General features: G+C 34.0%; 1 protein-coding gene across 4 annotated transcripts in view; it reads right to left on the reverse strand.

Annotated features, from left to right (window-relative positions):
* The window catches only part of LOC120339070 (E3 SUMO-protein ligase RanBP2-like), a 50,440-nt gene that overhangs the window by 22,222 nt on the left and 1,845 nt on the right, over nt 1-26,373 (reverse strand). For 2 of the 4 annotated variants that reach the window (XM_078116539.1, XM_078116536.1), the window contains exons 3-40: nt 26,209-26,340; nt 25,765-25,884; nt 25,578-25,697; nt 24,945-25,087; nt 24,528-24,672; nt 24,036-24,136; nt 23,336-23,513; nt 22,244-22,379; nt 21,385-21,529; nt 20,610-20,787; nt 20,230-20,282; nt 20,021-20,144; nt 19,221-19,420; nt 17,845-17,959; nt 16,725-16,817; nt 16,022-16,208; nt 15,532-15,602; nt 14,709-14,792; nt 13,514-13,606; nt 13,121-13,174; nt 12,514-12,714; nt 11,884-12,184; nt 11,197-11,367; nt 10,618-10,778; nt 10,248-10,382; nt 9,686-9,806; nt 8,434-8,579; nt 8,051-8,209; nt 7,276-7,492; nt 6,954-7,058; nt 6,422-6,550; nt 5,994-6,139; nt 5,359-5,490; nt 4,662-4,878; nt 2,091-2,211; nt 1,841-1,995; nt 1,533-1,603; nt 1,431-1,451 (exon numbers count right to left, since the gene is read on the reverse strand). In XM_078116539.1, coding sequence (XP_077972665.1) covers nt 1,431-1,451; nt 1,533-1,603; nt 1,841-1,995; nt 2,091-2,211; nt 4,662-4,878; nt 5,359-5,490; nt 5,994-6,139; nt 6,422-6,550; nt 6,954-7,058; nt 7,276-7,492; nt 8,051-8,209; nt 8,434-8,579; nt 9,686-9,806; nt 10,248-10,382; nt 10,618-10,778; nt 11,197-11,367; nt 11,884-12,184; nt 12,514-12,714; nt 13,121-13,174; nt 13,514-13,606; nt 14,709-14,792; nt 15,532-15,602; nt 16,022-16,208; nt 16,725-16,817; nt 17,845-17,959; nt 19,221-19,420; nt 20,021-20,144; nt 20,230-20,282; nt 20,610-20,787; nt 21,385-21,529; nt 22,244-22,379; nt 23,336-23,513; nt 24,036-24,136; nt 24,528-24,672; nt 24,945-25,087; nt 25,578-25,697; nt 25,765-25,884; nt 26,209-26,340 — 5,181 coding nt within the window. The remainder of the gene's footprint in view (nt 1-1,430; nt 1,452-1,532; nt 1,604-1,840; nt 1,996-2,090; nt 2,212-4,661; nt 4,879-5,358; nt 5,491-5,993; nt 6,140-6,421; nt 6,551-6,953; nt 7,059-7,275; nt 7,493-8,050; nt 8,210-8,433; nt 8,580-9,685; nt 9,807-10,247; nt 10,383-10,617; nt 10,779-11,196; nt 11,368-11,883; nt 12,185-12,513; nt 12,715-13,120; nt 13,175-13,513; nt 13,607-14,708; nt 14,793-15,531; nt 15,603-16,021; nt 16,209-16,724; nt 16,818-17,844; nt 17,960-19,220; nt 19,421-20,020; nt 20,145-20,229; nt 20,283-20,609; nt 20,788-21,384; nt 21,530-22,243; nt 22,380-23,335; nt 23,514-24,035; nt 24,137-24,527; nt 24,673-24,944; nt 25,088-25,577; nt 25,698-25,764; nt 25,885-26,208; nt 26,341-26,373) is intronic. The other 2 variants (XM_078116538.1, XM_078116537.1) reach the window with 2 other exon arrangements.

Here is a 26,373-nt window from a genome sequence, read left to right on the forward strand (position 1 = left end):
CTTCTTAATTACTGTTGTTATAGCGCAGCGAAGAGGCCAAATCTCCGCTTCTTTTTTAACATTTTCGGGAGACCTTAAAAGTTGCTAATAACGCATGCTGTTTTCACTAATGTTATTCAAGTCGCCGATTGTTTTGGTCAGCTTGACGCGGTTATTTAGGCCGTTAACATAGATATTATGTTGGTAAATTATCTCAAAAAACTCGTTATAATGCGATCATCGGCATAGAGACGCTAAATATAATTAAAAGGGTGAATCTGCAAATAAAAATTTCCAACTGAAAATAAGCGAGTGAATATTAAAACTCTGAATTTTTTTATCATATTATGATGATAGATAAGCTAATCAGTGTGTGAAGTACCGGTATGTTCAATCAACTTTTTTTTGTACTAAATTAAAATGTAATTTTTGGAATTTTATCGTAGACCTTCGGATATTTCTAACGACGATAACGAATTCGCAAGACCGCAGGTAAAAGATGAATAAATTTCCCACATATATCAATTTCCGCTGATTGCCCTGCTATATTACACTAAAAAATAATGCTAATATGTTAATAATGCTTATAGGTGGGTCGATTAAATCGCAAGTTATGTCGAACACAATTAAATTTATACAGCAAGGTATTTTGAATGCTCGCATCGGTCGTTGCGTAAGTATTTTGCTCAACGTAAAAAAATCTTATCCACCGAAAAAATGGGCTTTTTCAACTAGTAGCGTCATCGCTATATCATGTTTCAGGAGCTGCCGTATGGAAAGTTTTGATTCCGATTCCGGCTGGCTGCGCTTCTGGCATTTTAGTGACATGAAGCGATGTTTACAACTGTTACCTTTTATAATCTCGAATTTAGTTTATTTTGCATTAAAGACGTAACAGTCAAGCGCCAACATAGTATGATATTAAACATATGTTTTTTTACAGTAAAACACATACACCAGCACATTTAAGCTTCGAAGGCCGCATGCGGCCGTACGGCCGCAGGTTGTGCACCCCTGCTCTAAACAAACAAATTTCAAGTAAGAAACCTGTCAAAAACTCCAGTTATGTAGATTCACTATGTTATAGCTGCATTCCCGAGCATGATGACCTGAACTAATTTATATAATACCGATTTTAACTGACATGTAATGCATGGACCTCATTCCATATAGACTGGGAGCTGGAAAGAACTTGCTCAAATATGTGACTAAATCACTTCTGATTAAGCGCACATATCCTTGTTTTGGTCAAAAACCGTTTAGCTGGAAACCACCATATATAGAAGCCACTGACATCCATGCAGACCAACTAATCTGGTTCTCTCTTCATTGTAACATTAAACAGATTATTACATCTATACATTTTGTTCTTAGTTTTTGTTCAATAATTAATGAGACAAGAATTAAAAATAATATTTAATGTTCACAATGCTGAAAATTGTTTTACTTACGCTTGCATTCGTGGAAGGAATCTGAAAATATTAGATATGCAATGTTATTGTTATAATTACATATTATCATAATAGTATTTAGAATGGATCAAAATATCTCACCCCAAAGGAAAATCCAGTTGGTTTTGAAGAGATGCCAAATGCAAATGTTGATGCAGAAGGCTTTGTTTCCTCTGGAAACATTAACATAGTTTTGTGTGAGAAATAAAAAATTTAAAAGAAGAATTGGGTTGATATAAATATCCAACAAGATTTTGAAATGAAATAATTTAAAATGACATCCCACTCATAATAAAAACTTGACTGCAAATTTTGTAATGAAGCATAAGCTTCAGACAAGTATTTCCAATTCAAAGTATTTAGTTATAATAGAGTTTAAGACATGGTATTGATACAATCCGAAAACTTACCAACTTTGGGTGCCGATGGATTAGGCACACCACAGCATGGGCATTTTGAATCAGTAGGTTCATTCAAAGCATAACATCCCGAACAATTCCAAGCTCCAGCCTTCTTATCAACTACCAACATTCCTTTTGTGGAAGAGACTTGTGTTTGGGCAATACTAAAAAAATGAAGTAAAAAGTTAAATAGAACAAATGGTATACAAAAAAAAATCATCAAGAAAACTATCTTTGGAAAACAATTGAAAGAGATTACCTTTGTGGCGTGGTCTGGCTGGTAGTTGTAGATACAGTTGATAATTTGAAAGATGATGTCGTAGCAGTAGTTTGGGTTGATAACTTGATAGAAGAAACAGTAGTTGTCAATGAAGAGACATCTGAAAAACAGTGTAAGCATATAATATAGAAATAACTGTATATAAAAGAGATAACTATAGTTAAAATACTGAAACTGATTAGGAAAAGTGGCCAATAGTACACAGGCCTCTCAAAAGTTATGTAAAAAGAACTTTTACAATATTCAGTTGAGCATATCAATTGGACTATCTGTTTATGATTGTTTTTCATTGTTGGCTCGGCATGAGTAAATATGCCAGAAATGCCCCTGGTGGAAACATTTATTTATGAAACCAACTCAGAAAAGAGTTGGAAATACCATCCAGTGGCGCAACCAGCGGGGGGGTTACGGGGGTCGTGTCCCCCCCGTTTGAAATTCGTTTTATTATTATTATTGTTCTACGTTCAAACAACGTCGTTCTACGGTCATAACAATCCGGTGAAAACTACTTTTTTCCAGTGCTTTATCACCTCGACGTAATTTAACACCGCCCGACTTCAATCATACCTTTTTGTTGTTAGTTACGTAATAATCGCTATCCCCGCGTATATGTTTGTATTCGAAAATGAGATATGTTACCTCAAAAAAGTAGAAAACGCGCGCTGTCGATGCGAATTGAAAGCGACAATAGCATAATGCTATCTCTCTCTCTTGTGACGAATACTCTCGTGCTTCATCATCTTGACGCAATGTAACACCGCCCGTCTTCATGTTATAATAATGCAGTAGAAACTCTGAAAATCTGGATACGAAAATTATTTTCGGAAAAATATTGCTTCGATTAACCTAAGATTTTCTACATATGAAAGGCCGAAAACGCCGTACACATCCTACCGCCCCAGTCCACGTTCTGATTTAAAAACATTTCACAATTATTTCATCATTATCGCAATCGAAAGCAGCCATGTGTGGCACGGCAATAACTAACAGTCGTCGTGAAAGGTTTCCAATAAACTCCGACTTGAAGTGCTTATAAGACGTCGAGGACGTTTTTGGTTGAAAATTTTTTACATTTGTTATCGTATATTTCAATTTAGTCAAGATATGTTGTGCGCCTCGGCAATAAAAGCAAATCCTGCCCTAATTAATTGTTTTCATACTCAGTTTCGATATTATTATTAATATTTGGTTTCTATCGGAGATTTTATCGTTATCCCGACGTCGTTGATAACAATATCGTTATTTTAAGTAAAACGTTTTTCCAACTTTATTCTCCATTATTGGCGGACGGAAATTTGGGAATCGGGTTTAACTAATTTGATTATGATGACGATGGTAAACAAAAGTACACAAACATACCATATCGTTCTTAGTTTTTAGTTGTTATTTCTCTGTCCTTTCTTTTTTCTATGTGCATATTAAGACCATAAAACGCGTTTTATTTTTGAACTTCGCGCTGATTTGAATATGTCATGTCGGCCGTTATGTATTTTTGCATGTAAATGAATACCGCTAATTTAAACTGAAGGATGTTGTCATCAACACCGGATGCCGACGAAATCCGCAACAGATATTAAATACTATTTGAGAGCTATTTTATACGCGCTAAATTACAAGAATTGAAAAAATTTTCTGTTATGTTCGGTCACTATCAAAACTGAGGATGAAAACAACTAATTAAGACACAATTTGCCGAGGACGCCGAAACCATCTCGACTAAGTTAAAATACACGATAAGAAAATATTGTCAATCAAAAACGTCTTCGAAGTCTTATAAGTTCTTCAAGTCGGCGTTTATCGACATTCTTTCATGTCAGCTGTAATATATTGCCGAACCACACATGGACGACGACGCTAGGATATGTGCGCCATATTCGGGATTATTATAAACACGAAAAAACAGTAATTGAAGTTTGCGATATTTGAATATAAATTCGATTTGGACATCCCTGCATTAAATTAGTCAGTTTTAGTTGTGTTTCCAAAAATTAGTCGTAAATCAATTATTTTAATTGTCATTATGTCTTCCGGTGAGCTTCAGTTTAGTTTAGAATTTTTCTGGGGCTAGGGTCGGGAAAAGATCCATTAGCAAGAAGTGCATTTTGTTTTTAGTCTTGACGAATTCACCCAACGAGCAAGGCGCGGCACGAGGGAAACACTGGAATTTATTCAAGTCGTGTTTCACTATCCACGAGGCGCAAAGCGAGGGAAACTTTGAAAATAATTAACAGCTTTTCGTTTTGCTACCCACGAGGTGCAAGACGTAGCAAAGCGCCGTTAATGAACGAGGGCAAGGTAAGCGAAAGACTGGGATTTAATCGATGGCGTTTCCGTTTTATCCACGAGCAATTTATCGTGTTTCAGCGGGGCGACATCTAGTGGCGTTGCGACTTACGTCGTGGTTGCACTGTGTAAATTCCGGTCGGACCCCCCCGTTGAAAATGGCCTGGTTGCGCCACTGATACCATCAACTTACAAACTTATTTGTTCTAATGTCATTCAAAATAAATTTCAAAAAAAGCACCCAAGCTACATGGAAAAAATATTTACCTTTTCCTTGCAATATATCTTTTGCTTGATTAACAACCTTCACAAAGTCAGAAGCCTCTTCAGCAGTTTTAAATCGAACAGCGAGTACTTCTGGTTTAGGTTCAACATCTGGATCAGAATGATCAACAGCAGTCCAAGTCCATGCTTTATCAGAATTTCCAAGATGTGAGAACTTCATTTCAGGAATAATGTAATGGTTTGCACATAGCTTCAAAACCTGGAGAGTGAGTATTAATTATGTAAAAAATTGTGTCATTTGAAAAGTTTCTCATAATATCTAAACTTTTCCTGATATTATCATTGCAAAATCAATATACCAAATCATATACTGTATTTCATAACAGTATAATGATTTAAAAATTTGCAATCCCTTCCAAGATTACAAGATTACACTGATGAGCCAAGATACAAATATGGTTGTGCACAGATACCAATGATTACCGAAACATTGATTGAAAAATGGAACAGTTCCATCTCATTAAAGAAAGGCACATTCCGTGCGGCCCGCAAAACAATTTTAGCGTGCATTAAATCATTGACAGAACATTTTTGAGTTATTTTTAAACTATTCCAACTGGGAATAGCCCTTTTCCTAATCCCAATGTCAGAATTCATGTTTGTTAAAATCACAGAATTTTAATGTTGTACGGTATCTATAAACATCAAGACACGCCAATATCATTACAACTTTGCTTACCTGGTCTCTTCGCATTACAATTCTACTTTTCTTTGTGCCAGCATTGTGTAAAATTTTCATTTCACCAACTCCCTTTTCTTTCCATTGTTTGTCAGTGTATTTATATAACTTCACACGATGACAATAAAGAACCTAAAAGCGAGACAACAGTCAGTACAATTTAAATATGAAAAAGCAGGAGACTCTAAAGGAGTTTCGATCTAGCTACAAATTCGTTTAAGGGAGAGAGTAAGTCTTGTATAAACCTTATAGTAATATCACCAACTAACTTTCACTAAACGTTTCGATCACAAGCGATTGGTTCTATGAGATTGGGGAATAAATCGCCAGGGTTCCTCGGTATTATAAAAATTTTTAAACTATTTGGGCAACAATATTTTTCTCGAGGAACATTTTTTCTTCAGTATTCCCGAAGGATGTGATTGTGAACCAAGATGGCGGACACCGGAACGTAGTATGCGTACCAGGTTAGGGTTAGGACATAATTTCAGGTACAAATACTACGGGAGAACCTGGTAGTGCCCTGGTACAAATACTACGTTCCAGTGTCCACCATCTTGGTTCACATACTTCGAGATGACCTTTTCTCCCGTCTTTATTGTTAATAAAACAAATTAATCCAATGTAGTAAATACCTGTTCATCTTCTTCTCCTGTTTTAGTTTCGACTTTATCAGGAAGTTTAACAATCGGTTCAAAATGAGGACCATCTCCAGATTCATTATGTATGTCTTCATTTTGGTCATCATCATTATTTGAACTTTCTGGTTTTGTTTCTTGATCTATAATGTAATGAAATATAAAATTATATTGTCAATGCATAGAATTCATGGTAGTGCAAATCTTATATAATTCCTCAACAAGAGTCAAAAAAAAAAACGTACAATTTAATGATATTTCAGCAATAGCTCTAAAAAACACCAACACTACTTACAAAGGAATCAACTTAAATATTTCAAATACATTGCCATTCTCCGGATTGCCTTCCTGTACAGACTATTAATTAATCTCTTGCTATTAGTTTTTAAATTTGCTGCATTAACCAACTAAAGTCTAAAACTTACCAGCAGTGGAAACCACCTTCTGTGGGAAACCCGCGATCTTTGCTGCAAGGTTAGCAGCTGCTGCTGATGGTTTTGGAAAAGCAAAAGAAAATTTTGGGATTGTTACATCACTGGTAGAAGATTTGGTCTCTGAAATAAAATTAGCAATAATAGGTTAATATTAGTAACATTAAGAAACATACTGTTCTTATCAAATTGAATAGAAGTCAGGACGAGAGAAGATGATGAGCTTCCTAGAAATAAGATTTTCTGTCTCAAGCTTCATCTACATTCCATAAAAAAAGATTCTTTATAAACGGTAGAAAATTCTGGCATCTTATCAAAAAAATATTATCACCCATAAATAAATTTAACATTTTCAATGGACACATTGAAACAAATAATAAATTGAAAAAAAGCCCCATTCGCTTGAGTATTTGGTGTCTCAATTGTACCATCAGATGTAGACTGACTTGCAGATACCACCTTTGGAGGTTTAGTATTCAAAGATGGTACTGAATGTGAATATTGAATTAATATTGAATAAATATACCTCCTTGTGCCATTATCGAGTTTGTAGTTTTAGGCAAAGTATCCACAGTAGATGCAGGTTTGTGTGAAGTTACTTTTGCAGTTGTAGACGCGCGTACAGGTGTACCTAAGATCAAAATCAAACATAAGCAAGCACAACTAAAGTAATTAATAGACAAATAAATGTCAACTTGCAAAAGCTGAACACTTATTTAGAAGTATTATGGATACTTGCCTGGAACCGAGCTCAGAGCGGAGCACGTAAAACACTTCAAAGAAAAATTTCCATGCCTGAATCAGGTAGAACTTTATTTACAAGAATAATCAAAAGGTACTATATATACCTCCACTGAGTTTAATATTAATTTCCTTTCCTTCTGTAAACTTTTCTTTGAATGAATTCGCAAGTTCAGGAGTTTTGAATCGAATAGCAAATCCTTCCTGTTTGCTTTCCTCCTCAGAAAAATCCAATGCATGCCATATCCATGCTTTATCTGATTTAGGCATCGCTTGTAACTCCAGATCTTTTCCAATTAAGTGATTACAGCATATTTTTAGAATCTTAAAAAAAATTGTATTCTTCAGAAAAAGGTATAGTAGAACACCAGAAAAAAGTAGCCTCAATAAGAGTATATGTAGTTGTTAGCTACAAAATAATTGCAAATACAAACTGTGTGAAACATAATAACAAGAATTCAATCACAACAAAGTTACAATAATATCCAATATGTCATGGAAATACTGAATTTATGGAGAATTATAAATATTAGTGATAATTGAAAAAACAACTTGGAATAATAGGTTCATACTTGGTGTTCGAATCCCCTTCCTAAATTATGATTCTTTAAATGCACCACTTTTCATAGATTTTCAATATGTTAATAACAATTACAACATCAATGAAGTAACAAACAACAAACAATTGATCCAAAATAGTAGCAATTATCCATCAAAATTTCATTTTCACTTGACACTGCAATTATCATATCTCAAGTGCTGAGAGCATCTAGTGCTAAAGTTCAACTGAACACTGAAGCTCAGTTCATACTAGGAACATTACTAATACACAATATAGCTAGAATGTTATAAATTCATTCTGTGACTATTTTCAGCTGCTACCTGATCCCGTCTCATAAGAATTCTGTATTTTCCAGTTTCTTTATGTTTTAATATCTTCATCACACCAACTCCTCTTTCCTTCCATTGTCCTTCAGTCCATCTATACAATTTTGCACTTTCAGAGAAAACAGCTTCCTCATCCTCCTCACCAGTACGTACCTATGAAATACAATTTATCTGATGAAAGCCTTGTTCATTTACATTTACATACCAAAAAACAAAACTATAAAAGATGTAAAAATTCAGATTATATGAAAAAAAATTTAAACCACAATCACTTTTTTTTTCAAATGAGTAATTTGTGACTTAGATATGTAAGAACACCAAGTAACGTTAACTTTAAAACGTTTGGATCTAGAAAATAAACATGATAAAACAGTGACCTCAACTTCAGACAATCTCACAATTGGTTCAAAGTGAGGACCAGTGTCGTTCTGGGATGTGTTTGCATCTTCTGCCTCTTCATCTGCTTTTAGCTTATCATTTGCTTTATCCATTTCTTCTGGAGTTTGAAATTTATAATTCCATGCTATAAGAAAATCATGCCAAATTGTATGCTGGACTAGGTAACATATTTTGGATAAATTAATTTGATAAATTTTAACAGCTTAATCCACTGCTTCTAATATACAATGCAAATTAACCTAATCCTCCCGGTTTGACGCATGCGCGACGTTTCAGACGTTTTGCAATGCTGTGTGTATACCATGAGGTCTGGAATGTTTGTTATGGTCTTGCTTGAAAGGAAATCTTATTCCCCACACAACGATATGAGAATGAACCTTATATGACATTTAGAAGTGATAAAATTTCGCTTACATATCACGCGTGTACTTCCCGCTGCGATATAAAAACGTCGCACAACAAGAAAATGATTCCATAAACCTTGGCGTTGCGCGCTAACCAATAACAAAAGCTAGTATGATAAGGTCTTATTTTGAAGGTCATTTTATATGCTACATAACATAGGAGAGTGGACATCTCACAACGTCAGGAAGTTATAAAAATATCGAGTCGTTTGATCGCAGCTGCCTCACCGAAAAAAAGTTTGGCGTTTTATCTCGCAAATTCTCCTTGTCTGACGATTATAAGCTTTTATGATTCATAATAAATGTTTTATTATGACTCACAAAAGCTTTCAACGCGATAAAGCACAAACAAACAACCGATCGATCTATCAAGCTTAGCCTGGCCTGATTCGATGTGGTGACTTCTCAAAATGAAAATTTCCAAAACGCTTGAACAAAGCGCGCTATGGAAAAGCGTTTAGTACCATATGAAAGAGAAAACCAATGTGCAGTCAACTGTATAGTTACATTTCAGCTTTACAATAGCTGTAGACGTCCAACAGCTGATAGAATGAGAGAGTGTAAATATTTTTGTTATTTTTTGACGTTACGAGAGACCTCTTGAAAGAGGTGTTTTAGTTTACGGTCCTCCAGTGACATCTAGCGTATAGTACTCTAAAATACCTTTCCAATGGTATATAATTATTGTATATTGGGTAAATTTTGGGGGTCGTATGACATTAATAAAAATGTATTCAAAATTGGGCTCGATTGGGCGTCTGAATCAGGTTAAAAGAATTCAATTGTATTCCAAACGCCAGGTCCTACAACAATCATGTATACTAACTGTTAGATGGAGCAGTTTGATTCTTATTTTCAGGAAAATTGATGTGTTCCGGATAATTAAGTTCAGGACGACGTTGCAACTCAGGTGGTGCTGGTTGGAAAGCTGAGCTTCCACCATTACACTGAAAAAGTAATAATTTTGATTTGTAAAAGCTACTAATACTATAAACGTCAAGTAGTATTGGTAAATCGAAGTGGAAAATAATTTGAAACAATGGCTTGTTTTAATATGACTTAATAAAACCTTGAACAAATGTATCAGAAGACAAGTCCATGTGCTTGTACCTTTATACCTTGAACAAACGTTTATTTGTAAATTTAAAATTTAACGGAGATGATGGAAAAAGTACATCACTGGTTAGTAACATTCTGTGCAAAAGAATTATGAAATTTTGACCATGATATTTGAGTTCCCCTCCAATTTAGCCACATTCTTCAATTTGGTACAATTCTCATAAGAATATAAATGAATATCTGCTTTTTGCATTATGTACAAACTGATAATAAGCTCTATTCAAAAAATAAATTTCGATAACAGTCAAAATAAACAAAAATTATCTAACCAGAATTGTCCTAAGCATCGATGGTTCACCGAGTTGAGTCACTGGCTGCACAGAATTTTGTACATTAGGAGGCAAATAGCTTTCATCCAGACCAATGTTTTGTTGGTATCTGTGAGCAGTAAGGTTCGGCATATTCTGAATAAAGTAATGAATTGTGTTATATTAGTGAAATATGAAAAGCACATAATTTTACAAAATCAGTATGAAACAAACATGATTACCAAAAATAATTGGGATTCAATAGTTAAAACCCACAGAAAATACATAAAAATCTTATTAACAAGCCCCAGTCTTCCTAACAAACATTGCAAAGAAAATTAAAGTGTGTGCGACAGAAAATAATACAGTGATCAAGCATCACTTGTAATACCGAATAATCAGGTTCATATTGTTGAGGTTGAGTTCTGGCACCAGGAAATTGTGTATTATGGCCAAACTGATGATCGGCAAAATCTTGTTGTTGTTGTTGATCTCCGAGAATTGGTTCGCTGCTACTTTGTGGTAAACGTTGAAATGGTGAAGCTGAGCCACCTGACAGATTTATATTGAAGCATTTAAAAAAAAGGTAAAACAATTTAATAATATTTAGACAATTTATAATCGGTTTTAAGGCTCAAGTTACATAGAAAACAGAAAGAGATTGTCATTCTCATTATATTTTTTATTTCTTCATAGGTGTCACATATTCTAATTCCCCAATAAATGATCAAATTCATGTAAGTTGACTAAATTATAGACCAGAAAATCACAGAGACTTATGAGATACAAATACCATTCAATGTACATTACATTAAACAAAATTCAACTATTTTCCTATAGTGCTATTACCATAAGTTTATGTCTATGTTAAATAACCATTGTGAATTTATTCATATTAATTAACCAATAAAAATTGTAATGTAAGTTAGGTATTTGGCATTCAATCGTGAATAATGCAAAGTTTCCATACTTGGCATATCTCGTTGGTTGAAACCTAATGTTGTGAAAGCAGATTGTGATTGTGCTGGTTGTCCACTTCTTGAAAGTGCTGGTGATTGAACACCACCTCCTCTACTCATGCTAGTTGGTGAAGCACTTCCACTCAGTGAAGCTTGGAATCGAATGGAAAGAGCATCGGCGCCTACGTTACAAAATGTGAAAAAATACTAATGGAGAAAAGCGAAAAGGTTTCAAAAACTCGAACGTTGAGTTTAGTTTCAGAAAACTTAAAAAAGCAAAACTCACAAATAAATGTTTATTACAAGTGAGCACTGACAAACAATGAGTTTGATTTCAGTATATTGATGTTACAGAGATATCACTAGATATTGACTATAAGTTTTAAGTTACTATCAATCCTTGTGGAAATCTTGTGGTAAAATGATAAGTATGTTAAATCTAAGACAGTGGTCCCCGAACCGCGACCCAAGTAACAATTTAATATGGCCAGCCAAAGTTAAGTGAAATAGTTTAACACTTTATGTTTTTACTTTTTTGCGTTGCACATATTGCCAATTGTTGCCTCATTATCACAACTTAAGCATGCGTATATTTATCACAATTCAAATATACCAGTATCTTATCTTAATTATATCTTTGGGAACGACTGATCCAAATGATAATATATATAGTGAAGCATTGTATAAAGAAATCCAACCTTCTTTTGTAATTGATAATCCAGCATTTGATGGAGGAATCTGAGGCCTGCCAACATGTGTAGGTGGTGTATGAGATGGGCTAGGCATTCCATGGTTATCCAATACCTGCTGCGGCATTCTCGGGCCATACTGTGCCTGAGGAAGAATATATCCCTGTTGAGCATACATTGCAGCAAGAGCTGGGCTCTGTGGTGGATATCCTTGTTGGTATGAAAGCATATTGTAGTATGGATTGCCAGATTGCATTGGGCTACTGATTTGTCCAAGCCCAGCTTGCTGGTAAGAATGAGGATCATATACCTAGAAAAATAAGTTGAGTTTTGGAGAAGAAATATGATATCAAAATTTAATTACGAAGAGATTGTGAACCAGAAAAAGTATGAGTATAAAAAAATCACATAACGATGGCTCCATCAAAATACTAACAATAGTTTAACAGAAAATGTTTTTTTGTCGTACACTCTGTAAATCAGGGCACTACCCTCAATGGTGACAGCAATATGTCGATTTATCAACAGGCACAATGAATCTTTGAATCTAAGGACGATCAAAACTATTGTTATCATCTACTTTCAGCTAAATATTATTGCGGCTCTTGCTCTGATGTTGTTTTATATGAAATGACAAACCTGGTGCATCGGACTGCCTGGCATCTGTCCTTCCGATTGAGTCAAGTGAACAACTCTTCCTGGTGCAATTGGTGTACCGAATTGTGACCGATTGACTTGATCTTGCAATTGCTGCAACTGTAGTTGCATGGCCTCTTGCTGTGTTTGATATTTTACTGATTCTGCAACTTCTTTTTTCTCTTGTAGTTCAGAGACAAGTGTCTAAATATTATGGTAATATGATAACTTGAGACTTTTTTCCTGGTCCAGGCTTAGGCATAGGAATATTAATTCACCAGTTGATCCTTCCAACCACATACACATTGGTGTATTAATAAAGATTGCATAAATAGCATTTCTGATAGTTCCTCATAGTTTTCTTAATCTTACCGAGTTCAAACGAATATAGTAAGATGAGTTTTTAGAAAGAGCTTTAATTCTTCAAAAAGACTATAAAGGTTAGAATTGGAAATCAATTCATTACATAAAATTGAATACTAACTGAATTTTGAATCTGTGATTAAAACATGAATCAGAAATGTTAATCTAAAGTTTAATATTCAATAATAAGCAAGCAAAAAAAAAATTTTATTATTAAAATTCAAGGCTATAATCTGAAAAATCTTACCGTTAATTTAGCAAGTTGCTGAACAACTGATTCCAAAACTACTTCTTTCTTTTCCTGGAAGAGATTAAAAAAATCGATCAAAATTTGAACTTAAGCTCTGGTGAATTCATGCTGTGTGCAGCAATACTGAGAAAAAAAGTGCATTTTGATTGGAATATAAGTTCGTTGGGTTGAGGCGTTGGGAATGTACCATGTTGGCATCGCAAAATCAGGTTCTAAGGTCGAAAGCAAATGCCAAATGGAGAGATTTCAGTTTTTCAACCTCATTGCATATTAGTGGATGCATGTTTGGAATAAAATGTGTGAAATAGGTTTTAAAGAATCTAAATTACCAAATTGATAATAAGTGAAAAACTCTAGAAATAGCAACTAATAGGATTGATATGTTGATACCTCTGTTCCCGATCGAGTCTGTTTTTGACTTTTGTTTTGTTCCATTTTATTCATATTTTCATTAAATTGTAGTTGAAGTGAAGACATAGCAGTCTGTAAACACAAATTCTAACGTAAATAAATTAATCAGATACTGACATCTCATTCTTTCAACCTAATTTAAAATGTCAATCTACATATTCTGGACTCTGCTGTTATTTCTCAAGGACATTGTGTAAAATTAAGCAGTATTTTAATCTAAACAAGTTACTGTGACTCTTCTTCAAGCAATATTGAAATATGAAATATACGACACAACATACACTACACTACTTCTTGCTCGGTGGACACATTTTCATGTCTGAAATCATTTATATACAGTACTCAACACTGCAAGTATAGTCTTAAAAATAATACAATACAAATGGGGGAAAGTGTAGGTAGAAGTCTTTGAAAGAATTTGGCAGCCATATAATTTTACCTATACAAACCACAAATACAACAGAACTAAGTCTAGTCATACTTGTACGTTGAGCGTTGCTGACTACAATAGTTTCAGTTTATTGGGCTTCTGAACTGGATAATCATTAAGCTTAAACAGACTATGATTTCACACTAACTATTAAATGAAAAGATTTCGCCTTTCACAAGCCCTGGGTAATAAGAAGGGGAAGTTTCTTTTGGTGGTACACAAACAATGCTTCTTCGCTGTAGTTTTACATGACAGGAAGAAAAGTACATATTATACAAGTGAGCTGTAGGAGCATCTTAACGCTGATCAAGCCTGATATGGCTTTGCTTTTTACAGTTGAGGGTAAGAAGGAACTAAATCTTAAGTGTCTCATGTTGTGAAATTTTAAAATAGAATCGCCTAAACAAACCTCAATAGAAAATGGAGAATCCAATTAAACAAGTTCACAAAAGCATTCCTTAAATAGCACAAAGGTGAATTACAATTCAATTTAAAATAAATTCTCGATGAAACACTGACACTAAGAATATTCAATTAAACTTTGATCTTGAAAGCTATATTTTGATAAACTAATACAGCAGTAAATGTATAGTGAAAAAAAAATGACAAATAACTCTTCTACAATAATACTTCTACAATGATTCATATCTGCAATACCCAATATTTTAAACCACACTAAATATATACTGACAAAAGAAAATTTTATCTAAGCGTTAACTATTGTGAAGCAAGCTAAATACTCACAGCCAATGTACACATGTTTTGTGTGAGCTGAGTCATCATCCCATTTTTATCTGAATCAATAGGTTCAACAGGCCGAGCTTCATTCTATGAATAAAAAAGGTTCAAATTACGCGGGGAAACATTGAATCGTAATACAATATCTCATAGAAGAAAATTATTTCAACTCAAGCTTAATTCAATGATAAAACACAGTTCATATTATACTTAATCATATACCATAGTTGATATAATTGAATAAAGGTCATTCACGGGTATAGTGTGATGACGTGAATGGTAGTGGGAAATCAGCTTCCTGCGAGCTTTTAGTCATAGTTGATAGTAGCAACACAACTAGTAGCAGGTAGGGATGAACAAGAATTTATAATGTGCAAAATTTTGGAAATGTAGTCAAAGGTTTGATGTGACATATAATAAATAATACTGCATTACTTATGAAACTCCAACAAGTCTTCATATTTATTTATCACTAAGTTGAAAATTAGAAGTGCATTATCAATCACCAAAATTAATGTGTATAAATCAATCAATATTACAAATCAGACAATTATGTTAAGAACCATTACATCAGAACATATCTAATTCATATTCAGAAGAAGATGACAAAAATAGATAGAGGAAGGATAACAACTAACTGAGCTATTTTCTAAAAACACCACCAAGGCTCACAAATATAAAATGACACGAGTAGGACCCTTCAAAAGTATGAAGAACTGAAGAGGAAAATAGGCAGCCAAGTAGAAATTATTAAATCATTAATTATTAAAATATTTGTTTAGAGCACATTGTTACAATTTATACCATGCTGTATTAAGTTGCCAGTTACCTTTGGTGTTGATTGTTTGCTCGGTATAGTTGGTAAAACAGAAACATCAACTTCTGAATTGACAGTGTGATCTGAACAAAAATGATTGACATTTATATGGTGAAAAACATAAGACATTTGAAAAGAAGTTTTTTAGGAAATAAAAAGACAAATATAAACTCAATTTTTTAGGTAGAATTTCCAATTTTCGAAGTAACACCCAAAACTTTGAGCTATTTCACTTCAGAATCGTCTCCAATCCCCAACTCCAGGTGAAAGAAATTTTGATTCATAGAAAATTGAATTTTAGCCATAAATCTTCACATGTCTTCTTGAATTGCCCGTTGCTCAGTCAATTCCTCTTTTAGGTACCAGAGGAAATTTTGATATTACCACCATTAGTCTAAAATTCAGAATTCACAGAAGCTTGGAACTACCTCAACCCTAATATCAATGAAAACACCTTAGACAGAAGAGTAGCATTGACAACAAAAAAAAAACTATGACTAACTAGCAATATGAGGCAAGTTTCTTGACATTGTTTCCTCAAACAATCGTTTCGTTTCGCCTTCCTGTTTGAAAGTTCGACTTGATGACGGGGATACACATTCATGAAGTAAAGTTTCAGTTCTTCGAGAAAGTTCTTCATCAGGATCCCGTTGAAGGCGGTTTAGTGTTATTTCTAGCCGAGCAATGTACTGTGGTGGAAATAAAAATATTATCGCATATTAAGAAATAACACACGATTCCATCCAACATGATTAAATATTCGAATTGATGCAAAATAAATTATTTAAGATATACTATTTCAATATCTTGATTTCAGGAATGACCCAAAAAAGATTCATTTAATAATTATAGGTTGTACACTATGAAAAATAAAAAATAACTACTCAAATCACCGATTATCAGCAAATTTCCTGCAATACTGTAGTCGTAATAGCAGATTATTCGGTTGGGGTCGTCTCTGAATATGGTCGAGGTTACAGTTGTTTAGAATAGGGGTATTCAAAGGCAAGAGTTTTATTAAACTGCCAGTCACTGATTTGTATGCTCAGGTAATTTGTTTATTATAAGTATCGGTGCTCCTGAAGTATGCGCACCAAGATGTTCAGGTTGTGCGCCATCTTGGTGCGCATACTTCAGGAGGTCCTAAGATTCAATATGGAAGATCAAAATAAGATTTTTAGTTAAATCTCTGTGAAAATACAAACCTTTCTTCGATACGTATCGCGTCTCCTGTTTCCACTAGTAGTAATTGAATCTTCCTTGTCACAATTTTCCAATAGTTGCTTGTAAATCAGAGCCTGTGAAATTTAAAACATGCTCAAGTATCTCTTCGACATTTGCCTTTATTCATGCCTTCACTGTAAACCAGGTAAACTGTAAACCAATTACTTTCCTAAGTAGGCCAGTCACAGATAATAAGGCTTGGTTATTGAGAGGGAGACTCAATATCAACTATGAATAAAAAATGGTTTATTTACAAATAACTAGTGTACAACAAACAGCTGGTGTACCACATGGCACAATAATTAATGAAACAGATTTAGCCCACTGCAGGTGTTCAAAAGTTTGTTCAAATCAGGCATGAAGCTGCTTGTGCTTATTCCTTGGACTGGTTATAAATTTGAATCCGCTTTTGCTTTTATTATTAATCTTCATACTTCGGATACTAATTTGGATGGATCAGTATGGTAAGTATATGTGGCTCGTTATACACATTATATTCAAAGCGTTAGAAGGTATTTATTTTAACCGACGATTCATTATTTTTCTCGATATTTTTAACATCAATTTTATATCCATAAAAACTATAGTCGTAATTTCAGCAGACATAATTATGCCAGACAAAACACATCAGTGGAATTTTCATGTGGTAATATTCCCACTCCTGCTCAAAACCAAGCTCTGTACAATCAGGCATTAATACAAAATAAGGATATATATCTGGTCAGGCATTTTTTTACCAAAATTTTCCACACTCCACAAACTTGATCACACTTTTCACTTGGAACAGTCCTCAAAAGCAGTTTAATATGTTAGGAGGTACTATTTCTGATAATGATGAAATCTTCAAAGCATTGCCTATCTTGTTATTAGCGCTGGGTGAAGTGGCGGACAAGGGTGGTCAAACTCAAGATCTTCAATTATATAGTCAGCACGAACTTACTAGCACGAGGCTACCACGCTCACACTGTTTCAAAACACTCTAAAACTTTCATCTTATTAATTGGATCAATGAATAATGAACATTTGCTAATATAAATGTGCTGTATATTACTTATTTAGTAATACAAAATAGTTATGTTCAGTTATGTTCCGAAGACTTACTTCACAAAATGATGCATGTGGTGTTTCAGCTTTTCCATACATATCCAAAGCACGTTTCAAATCTCCTTCTTGTACTAGAAGACTTCCGTTACACATGTATACCTCAGATATGAACCTGAAAACAAGAATAGTTTTTTTTTCATTTGATGCATATTCATGTGGTACGAACAAAGCCCTGTACAAGCACCACTATTAACTAACGGTATGTAAAGAGCTTATACTTAATTGAGAGGAACGAAAACTTTCCAGTTGGGCATTCTACCATGGAGGAGGTGGTGAGCATACATTTTGAAGCCAAGATGTGTACCTATGAGAGTATTATTGTTGAGTCCAACGCTTTGATATTCCATCGCGTTGAAATGAACTCCCAAGAGTCCTGTTCAAAATAGCTACATTCTAGGGTACTCCCGTGGTATGTGTACCAGGGTAGGGTTAGGGTTAGGCCATAATTTTATTCCAATTTTACTCATTTTAGTTCTATTACGAGTTTGGAGACTGTCTTTGTTAGCCAAGTAAATATACTCTCTGCTCATAGGCTTCAGTCCCTTTACACAACTTGATGTAAAGTAGGCGAACAAAATTAGTTACCTCCATATTGGTACACATGCTTCTGGAATGCCCATTCTGGTATCTACATTTAGGGTACTGGGTCAAAGAATAATTGCTATAAACTTGCTATAAACCCAATGTCAAACCAATCTACAATCCCATCATAATATCCCTATTCCACCAAATCTACAAATCCATTTTTTCCATGACCCAAAATTGATATGAAATAAGATATAAAATATACGAAACATTTGATCAAGTTGAATAACAAAACTATCTAATCATCTTCATAAAGTAAATAAAAGTGTAGTGCTAGAATATATTGGCACAAAAGTGGCATCATCTGCCTGAACATACATACACTGTTCATCGAGCGCTAACTTAGGAAAATCGGTCAACAAAAACATGAATGGTGAAAATTTGAGATAAACAAGAGGCCAGTCCCAAAGATGTGCCAAAGAAATTTGGAAATAAATATCAAATTTATGGTAGTCTAGTTCACGGCTACTCAACTGGCGGACCAAGCAAATAAGCATTAGTCGGCCGAGGAAGTGCGCGTTTGAATGCCGAAATATAATTTCTGGAAACACCGGACCCAAATAATTTTGAAGTTTTGTATGCGAATCTTCGGTAAAATAGTTGAGTAGCCCTGGTCTAGTTGACGAAATTTTAATGTGATTGGTCCAGTCGTTGTAGAGAAAAGTGTATGCAGCATGTCCAATAACTAAGATAAACAGGAAATAGAACGAAGCTGATTACTAAACATTGTTATAAGTTAGTGTCATGTATAAAAACCTATTACTCTATAACGCACAAATTCAATTTACCCTCGTGCCTCTTGTACAGTTGGATCATTCAATGTGTTAGGAAACAATCTATCTATAGGTTCAGTTTGACGTCTGATCCGATTAGATGCCGCAGTTTGTAATAAAGGTAAAGCCAACATCCAATAATGAGCAGCACGACTCTGGTATGCTAACCAAGGTATTGACGATGTTCCCATACCACTCTTGTCAATGGAGCAAGCCTGAGAAATAGAAGGGAGCACCGAGTGAATTAAACGCAACACTTTTGCCGAAATTTTGTTATAGAATTTGGGGTCCAACGAAGCCATACATTAGAGTCTCGAAAACTAAGACAACTTTACGGGAAACATTACCAAATAAAAGACTACAGTACTATTGTACCAAATTTTAAACATTGAATAAATTTTTTCAAAGCTTTGCATCAGTGGGCCAAACACGGTGTTTAAAATTAAAACAATTTCACTTATGGGAAAAACTTACCATAAAAAAGGACCTCAGTATCGTTGTACCAAATTTCAAACAGAGAATAGATGCTTTTTTACAAAGCTTTGTATCTGTGGAAGTTGCTACCAAGCTGTTTCTTTGACAGTATATGCCTCAAGATTCTAATTATCCTATATTTACTGTTTTTTTCAGATAGAACAATAAATGTATGTACAAAATTTAGTTATGTAGGTTTAAATTTGTGATGTATCAACTTGTAAGTGTGTGCTCACAATATCAGAGCAATTAAATAGCATAACACTAGCCTATTGCATTATTTCCCAGGGCTTAAATAAGCTTCAACGTCAAGATAAAGCTTGCATGAAATAACCAAGTACCTTAGCTGCGAAATGCTTAGCCAGTGAAGCGATGAGTAATAATTGTAATCCATGATTTCCAGAACCACGAATAGCTTCAAGTCCATGCCGTAATGTAGCCTTAATTTGGTTGGTATTAAATATTCTGAAAAAAGTAAGTACAATTAAACAATGTTTTGAATATTGATAAACAAAATATAGAGAGAAGGCTATAGTGAAATATTACATACCTTTCTGTGTTTCTTTTATTGTGTAACTTGCATACCGCATCCCACCAGTTCAACTGAAAGGTATAATGTAAAAGAAATAACAAAAAGCATACTGTAATAAAAAAGGCAATTCGACAAAAATCAAGACTGAAGATGAACAAAAACAAAAATAACCAGAATAAACTTTTTTCTGACTAGTCCAAATTAGAAATTGATATTAAAAAATATTTACATCCAAATGGAAAGACATTACAAAGACTGAAAGTCACAAATCAATTTGGCTTGTACATGATAAAAATGATGTTTTAAGCTAATACACTATCTTATTTCAGATATATTTCGCCATTAAGAGACCTTGTTAAAAACTTCTATATGGAAAAGAACTTTTTTTATTTATTTACCTGATTTTCAGTTACTAATTTCTTGCACAGTGGCAAAGGAAGGCGATTCATTCCAAGAGCATCGTCATCATTCCTTCCTCTGATTCCACTCCATAGTTTTCCTGCCTTTTCTGCATATAACACACAAGCTACTACAAATGCTTCCACATCCAATCGAAAAAGATTCCAGATATTCCCACTAAAAATAGAAAAATCAAATAATTGGAAAATTTGTTTTTCATCTTTCAAACCACGCTGATTCCAGTTTTGTGGTTTCCCTTCTCTCATTGGGCACAAAGTAGAGCTATGGATCGCTTTATTAATGGTTGATGCTATTTTCACCAAAAATAACTTCTTCTCCACTGATGGACTAATCAATTTATTGCAAATTTTTAGTACTTAGAGATGAAGAAGCTGCTGGGCAATTTTTCTTTTCAAATACTCTTTCAGCCCTGCAGGCTGCAGACCCCTGAAATTTCACCCCAAATTTTGATGGTTTTTATAACTCATGGGCACATCTTTATATGACATTCGGTACCATTATATTAACATTTTATATTATAATTTTGTTCACAATGCAGTCAGCCATATTAGCGATCTGACCTCCATGGTTATGTATTTAAGAAATGCACTCTCAGAGATGGATCCATAATGGAAATTGCAGTTCAAATTGCAATTCCTGTGCTTAATATTTTCTCTTTTTTGAATAATTCTATAATACGTAGCTGTTTCTTTGAAGTGTTTTATGCTTCGCATCAATCAGTATAGAATAAGATACAGTGAAGAATTTACTTACTATTTAGCAATGCTGGAAGGTGCAAGTTGTAAGTCAGAAAATGTAGCTGATATCCAAGAAAATGGATCAAAAGAATTATCAAAATTTTGTTTCCATTGCAATCCCATCCATACCCATGTCTGAAGATCACCACCAATTGCAGCACCTGTGATCAGCAAGTAGTATTTGATTCAAATCTGATGAAATATCCATGTTACTCGTTGGGCGGTCAAGAGAGTGTATATTTGTTTACATTCAGAAATGATATCTTCAAATCTTTTGTATCGAATATTAATTTTAAAATCGGTTATGTTCAATAAAAATATTGCAAAATTATTGTATATTCACATATTGATTCTTGAATTGCCAAAAAGTTGATAAGGTATGTAGTCTGTTTAGGTATGATTTCTACTGTTATAAGGGCGCTCCAGAAGTGTGTGTACCAGTATGGAGGTAACTAATTTTGTTCGCCTACTTTACATCAAGTTGTGTAAAGGGATTGAAACCTAGGGGAACCGGGTATATTCACTTGGATAACACAGACAGTCCCCGACCCGTAAAATAGAACTAAAACAAGGAAAATCGGAATAAAATTATGGCCTAACCCTAACCTGGTACACACACTATGGAAGTACCATAATAAGTACCTAAATAGGCCTGGGCTAGTCTGAAAATTGAATATTAATTAACCAGAACTATGATATTTTTTTAAAGAAAACATTCTAAAGTATTCCTAAAATCAAAGGTTATCTACTGAAGTTTTCTAAATATTTTATAGTTATCTGCTTGGGTAAAAATTCTTTAATTATTTTAAAACTAGATTAAACTGCCTTGTGGATTACAATGATTGACCTCTAATATACAGAAGAAGATCACATACTTATATCATATTCTCCAAGCACATCTTCTGATATGAGCTCACATGCAATTTCTTGGAATGTCTCATCAGAATGAATCATTGAAGTTTCTGGATTAGAGTTTTGACCAAACAGACATTGGAAGACTTTGACTCTGCCCTAGTAATATCAAAAATAATATTAACTTATCGAAAAAGCAAGCTGTGCCATTGTTATGCTGCACTCGTTTGCGATTGCATATATATGATGCATATATATACGATTGTATGGACAGAAAAAAGTGATAAAGTTGCCTAATCATTCTGCAAACAATGACCTAGATCAGTTTTTGCTCCACTGAACGACCTCATTTTGAAAAATGCTCATAACTTTAGGTAATTTCTAGGAACAGATTTATATCGTAACAATGGCAGCTATAAATCTATTGTTTTGTAGTAAGCAGCAGAGGCGAAAGCACATACAGGTTGTATGTCGTTTACTTGCTGAACATGCCCACTTTCAGTTGTATCTAAATAATTAGTTATTTTGATTTCAAAAATTGGCATTGAAATGAAATTGTATGTAGCAAAGTTGGCATTAATTAAGGGTCCAACATTACAAATTACTTGGACAAAAATATATTTCGTTGTTGAGCATTATGCAAAGCCTGTTTGCTTGATTAGCCAAACCAGCAAGTTTAAATGTTGCGAATGTTTATAGGCAAAATTAATGTGGCCTGCTCTATATTAGAGACATGTATACTTGGCTCAGTAATATATTCACCAATTGGGCATAGTTATGGGGCATAAACAACTATAAATTTCAAATAAACTGGCTTAGTAGTGGAGAAAGCCATAACCGACAAGAGATTCCGTACAGCGAACCTCTGACATATAATCATCTCCAACAACAGCGGTTCACAAACTTTTTGGTCACGTGACGTCAAATTAACGGGGAAGAAACCCTCAGCGCACTTACACAAAGAAAAAAAATTTCTGCTTTAAAAAATGAAACTCATTTTGTGATCGTTCTTGTGGACTTTATGGGAAGTTACTATTAGAACGAGGACTGTGTTACTTTTGCTAACCAATAGGCAACTAGGTTTTAAGATTGGATAAATTTATATTAAAACATACCTCCTCGGTACAATAATTATCAGTAACTTCTCTCAGCCATTCTCTTTCATTAATTTCATTTTCTCGAGTACAATCAGTATGTGACACAGAACTAAGGTTATACATCATGTAGGCACACTGACTTAACCGGAATCCACTCATAGTTTTTAATTTCCCTGGGAAGCTGTTGTCTTTTGACCTGTGAATTATAATATTACTCAAATTATATGACTATTAAATGCATTAGGACTAAAACAGAAACATTTTTAAAACAGGTCACTGCAAAGCATAGTGCCCAAAATGCCAGATATTGAAATTGGATACCAGTATAGCGATTTTAAATAAAAAGCCGCAAAAACTAGCATATAATATTATCTCAAGAGTCTTGTCTCAATGAGAAGGCCTTTGTCAGACTTTAGTTTTGTTACAGAAATTCTTTTAATAAGTTAGGTTGTTCGCAGCAAAACTCTTGAATCACATATCTAGCATCCTTGCATCGTACACATTTGTAGCTAGTCTCATGCAAACCATTTATAAGATGTAAATATTCTGGCAATGAGGAATGGTCAGAAGTCCAAAACAAGGACATAATTTCGAACTTATTGTTCCCCTCTACAGAATAGTACGCGAGTAGCAACAATACTTGTAACACTTGTACAAGAAGAAAATGCAATCAGCAATATTATTATGTTATTAGAGAACTATTATCAAGTATACTGACCATGATGCCCATGTCGCAGAAATATCGGCAATGGGAAATGATAAACTGACAGAATAGCAAGCTGCAGAGAGTTTTATGGCATCATTCCACTGAATATTACTCTAAATAACAAAGACAAAGCATTAACATCAACGCAGGCTATAATAAAATCATCTTACATTGAAGCCCAAAGGGCCGTATAGATCCGGATTGAAATTAGACGCAAGTCTATAAATCAAGTCCATAGCGAAGCGAATGTAATACAGATACATAATACTATAAGTCTATACGCAAGTCTATGAATCAAGTCCATAGCGAAGCGAATGTAATACAGATACAAAATACAAATAAAATTGAAATGCTGAACAGTGCTAAAATAAAATTCTAGGATGAGTAAGATTTGCATGAAGATATTTACATTAGCAGCTCATATATTTATTCATTTGGAAAATGGTCTACCAGTAACATCCAGTAAAATATAAATATACTAAAATTATATGTGTTAAACAATACCTCAATAGCTTGATGAATGATAGCAATTGCAGACAACCAGTACAGTTGTCCTTTTGACTCGTTCAAAATTGCATCCCATTCTAAGTCATCATTGTCAGACTCTTGTTGGTTCAGTTTAGAGACCGAAAATAAGCTTTTGTCCAACCTGAAAGAAAGAAGGAAAAATATAAAATATATTTTAAGTCAGAAGGCAAAATGTTCGAAATCAAATAATTTGGAATTTCCAATACAATTAAAATAATTTTCAGCATAGAATATATTCTAAATTTGGTCCTATTCAACAAAATTGTACAAATTATTGAAATCAGATTAGAAGAAGGAAAAATGTTGATACAAAAATTATGTATAGCCATAATTTAACAAAGTGCAGTTTAAAAATTTTCATCCTCAAAAGCATATAAAAAATGCATAACTTACCAAGCCAGAAATTCCAATGCTTCGTTGTATTTTTCTTGCTCGAAGCATAACCAAACATTGCGACATAAACTTATCAACAACATAGAATATGCCTTAATAGATTCATCTGTAACATCATCATCACTCATATGCTCTGCATAATCCTAATGAACAAGAATATAGAAATGATGTTTGACAAAGCTAGGGAATTGAAATTCCTTTGTGCTAGAATATTTCTGTTGTGTTCCATTCAAATTGAGAAGTCTACAATATACAGCTGAAACAGGTAAACTACGGCCCGCAGGACAAATTCGGCCAATTCATTCTGGCCCGCCTGATGCTGCCACAGACAAACTAAACCAAATTTTGATGTTCAAGTGGAAAAATAGCTCAAGGAATTTGTTGAGATTACGACTAACTTTAGTTTTGGCACAAGCCTAATGTTTTCTACTTTTGCAAAACTGTTAATATTGTTCATAAAATTTAACTTGTTACGTCACACTTACATGGCCCGTGAGTGAGTGAGTGAGATTTGTTACCCGTAATACCAACAAGTACATTAATAATAAGCCGAATAGATAGGAATGAAACCACAAACATTGTTCAGATGCAATTCCTAACAATTCATTCGACAGTATTTTTCTAGCTTCATACCTTGCATGTATCAACCAGACATTGGTTCCATTCCATATCCTTTTCCACAACTTTCGGTATTGAATAGTCATGTTCTATTTTTTCCACGAAAGCAAAAGCTTCATTTAGTCTTTCTTGATTCTGAGAAGCAAATTTAATAATTCAGTAATTTCTTTATCAAACATAGAAAACATTTTTTGCCACACACCTTCAAAAAAGTAACGTATTCAACATAAAGTGACGGATCATTTGGCCGCTTCTTCAGTTCTTGAAGAATAGTCTCTTCGAGTCTGGAAGAAGGAGCTTCTTGTGCAAGATATAGTTCCATCTAAAATAGAAAGTCATTGAAATAAGTGTAGCCAAGTTACAACAATGGCAGTAGTCCACAATATATCACATGAGATATACCTACTCAAAGTGATAATTGGAAAAATGTGAATTAATTAACAAAATAACAATATTATTCATTTTTATATATCAAATTTTAGTTTGATCATTCATAGGACATGGGATAAACTTTTGAGCGGTGTACCGAAATATTTATTCTAACGTTCATTATGATTGTAAAACAGTTTTTTACAATTGAATTAGATACATTTTCTGACGCACAAAAACATGTAGAAAACGTAACTGTTATCTAAAACGTTCATACCTTTAGTTTGTAGACTTGTGGATGATTAGGTAAAGCAACTGCCGCTTTATCCAACCAAACTTGTGCTCGATTTGGATTCTGTGTTGGTCCAGGATTAATGTGCATTTCTGCTACCTTCAACATCAGCTCGTACTGAAATATAACAAAGAAGTCCATGACATAATT

Source organism: Styela clava, chromosome 9 (genome assembly GCF_964204865.1).
Source record: "Styela clava chromosome 9, kaStyClav1.hap1.2, whole genome shotgun sequence".
In the NCBI taxonomy this organism is placed as follows: Eukaryota; Metazoa; Chordata; class Ascidiacea; order Stolidobranchia; family Styelidae; genus Styela; species Styela clava.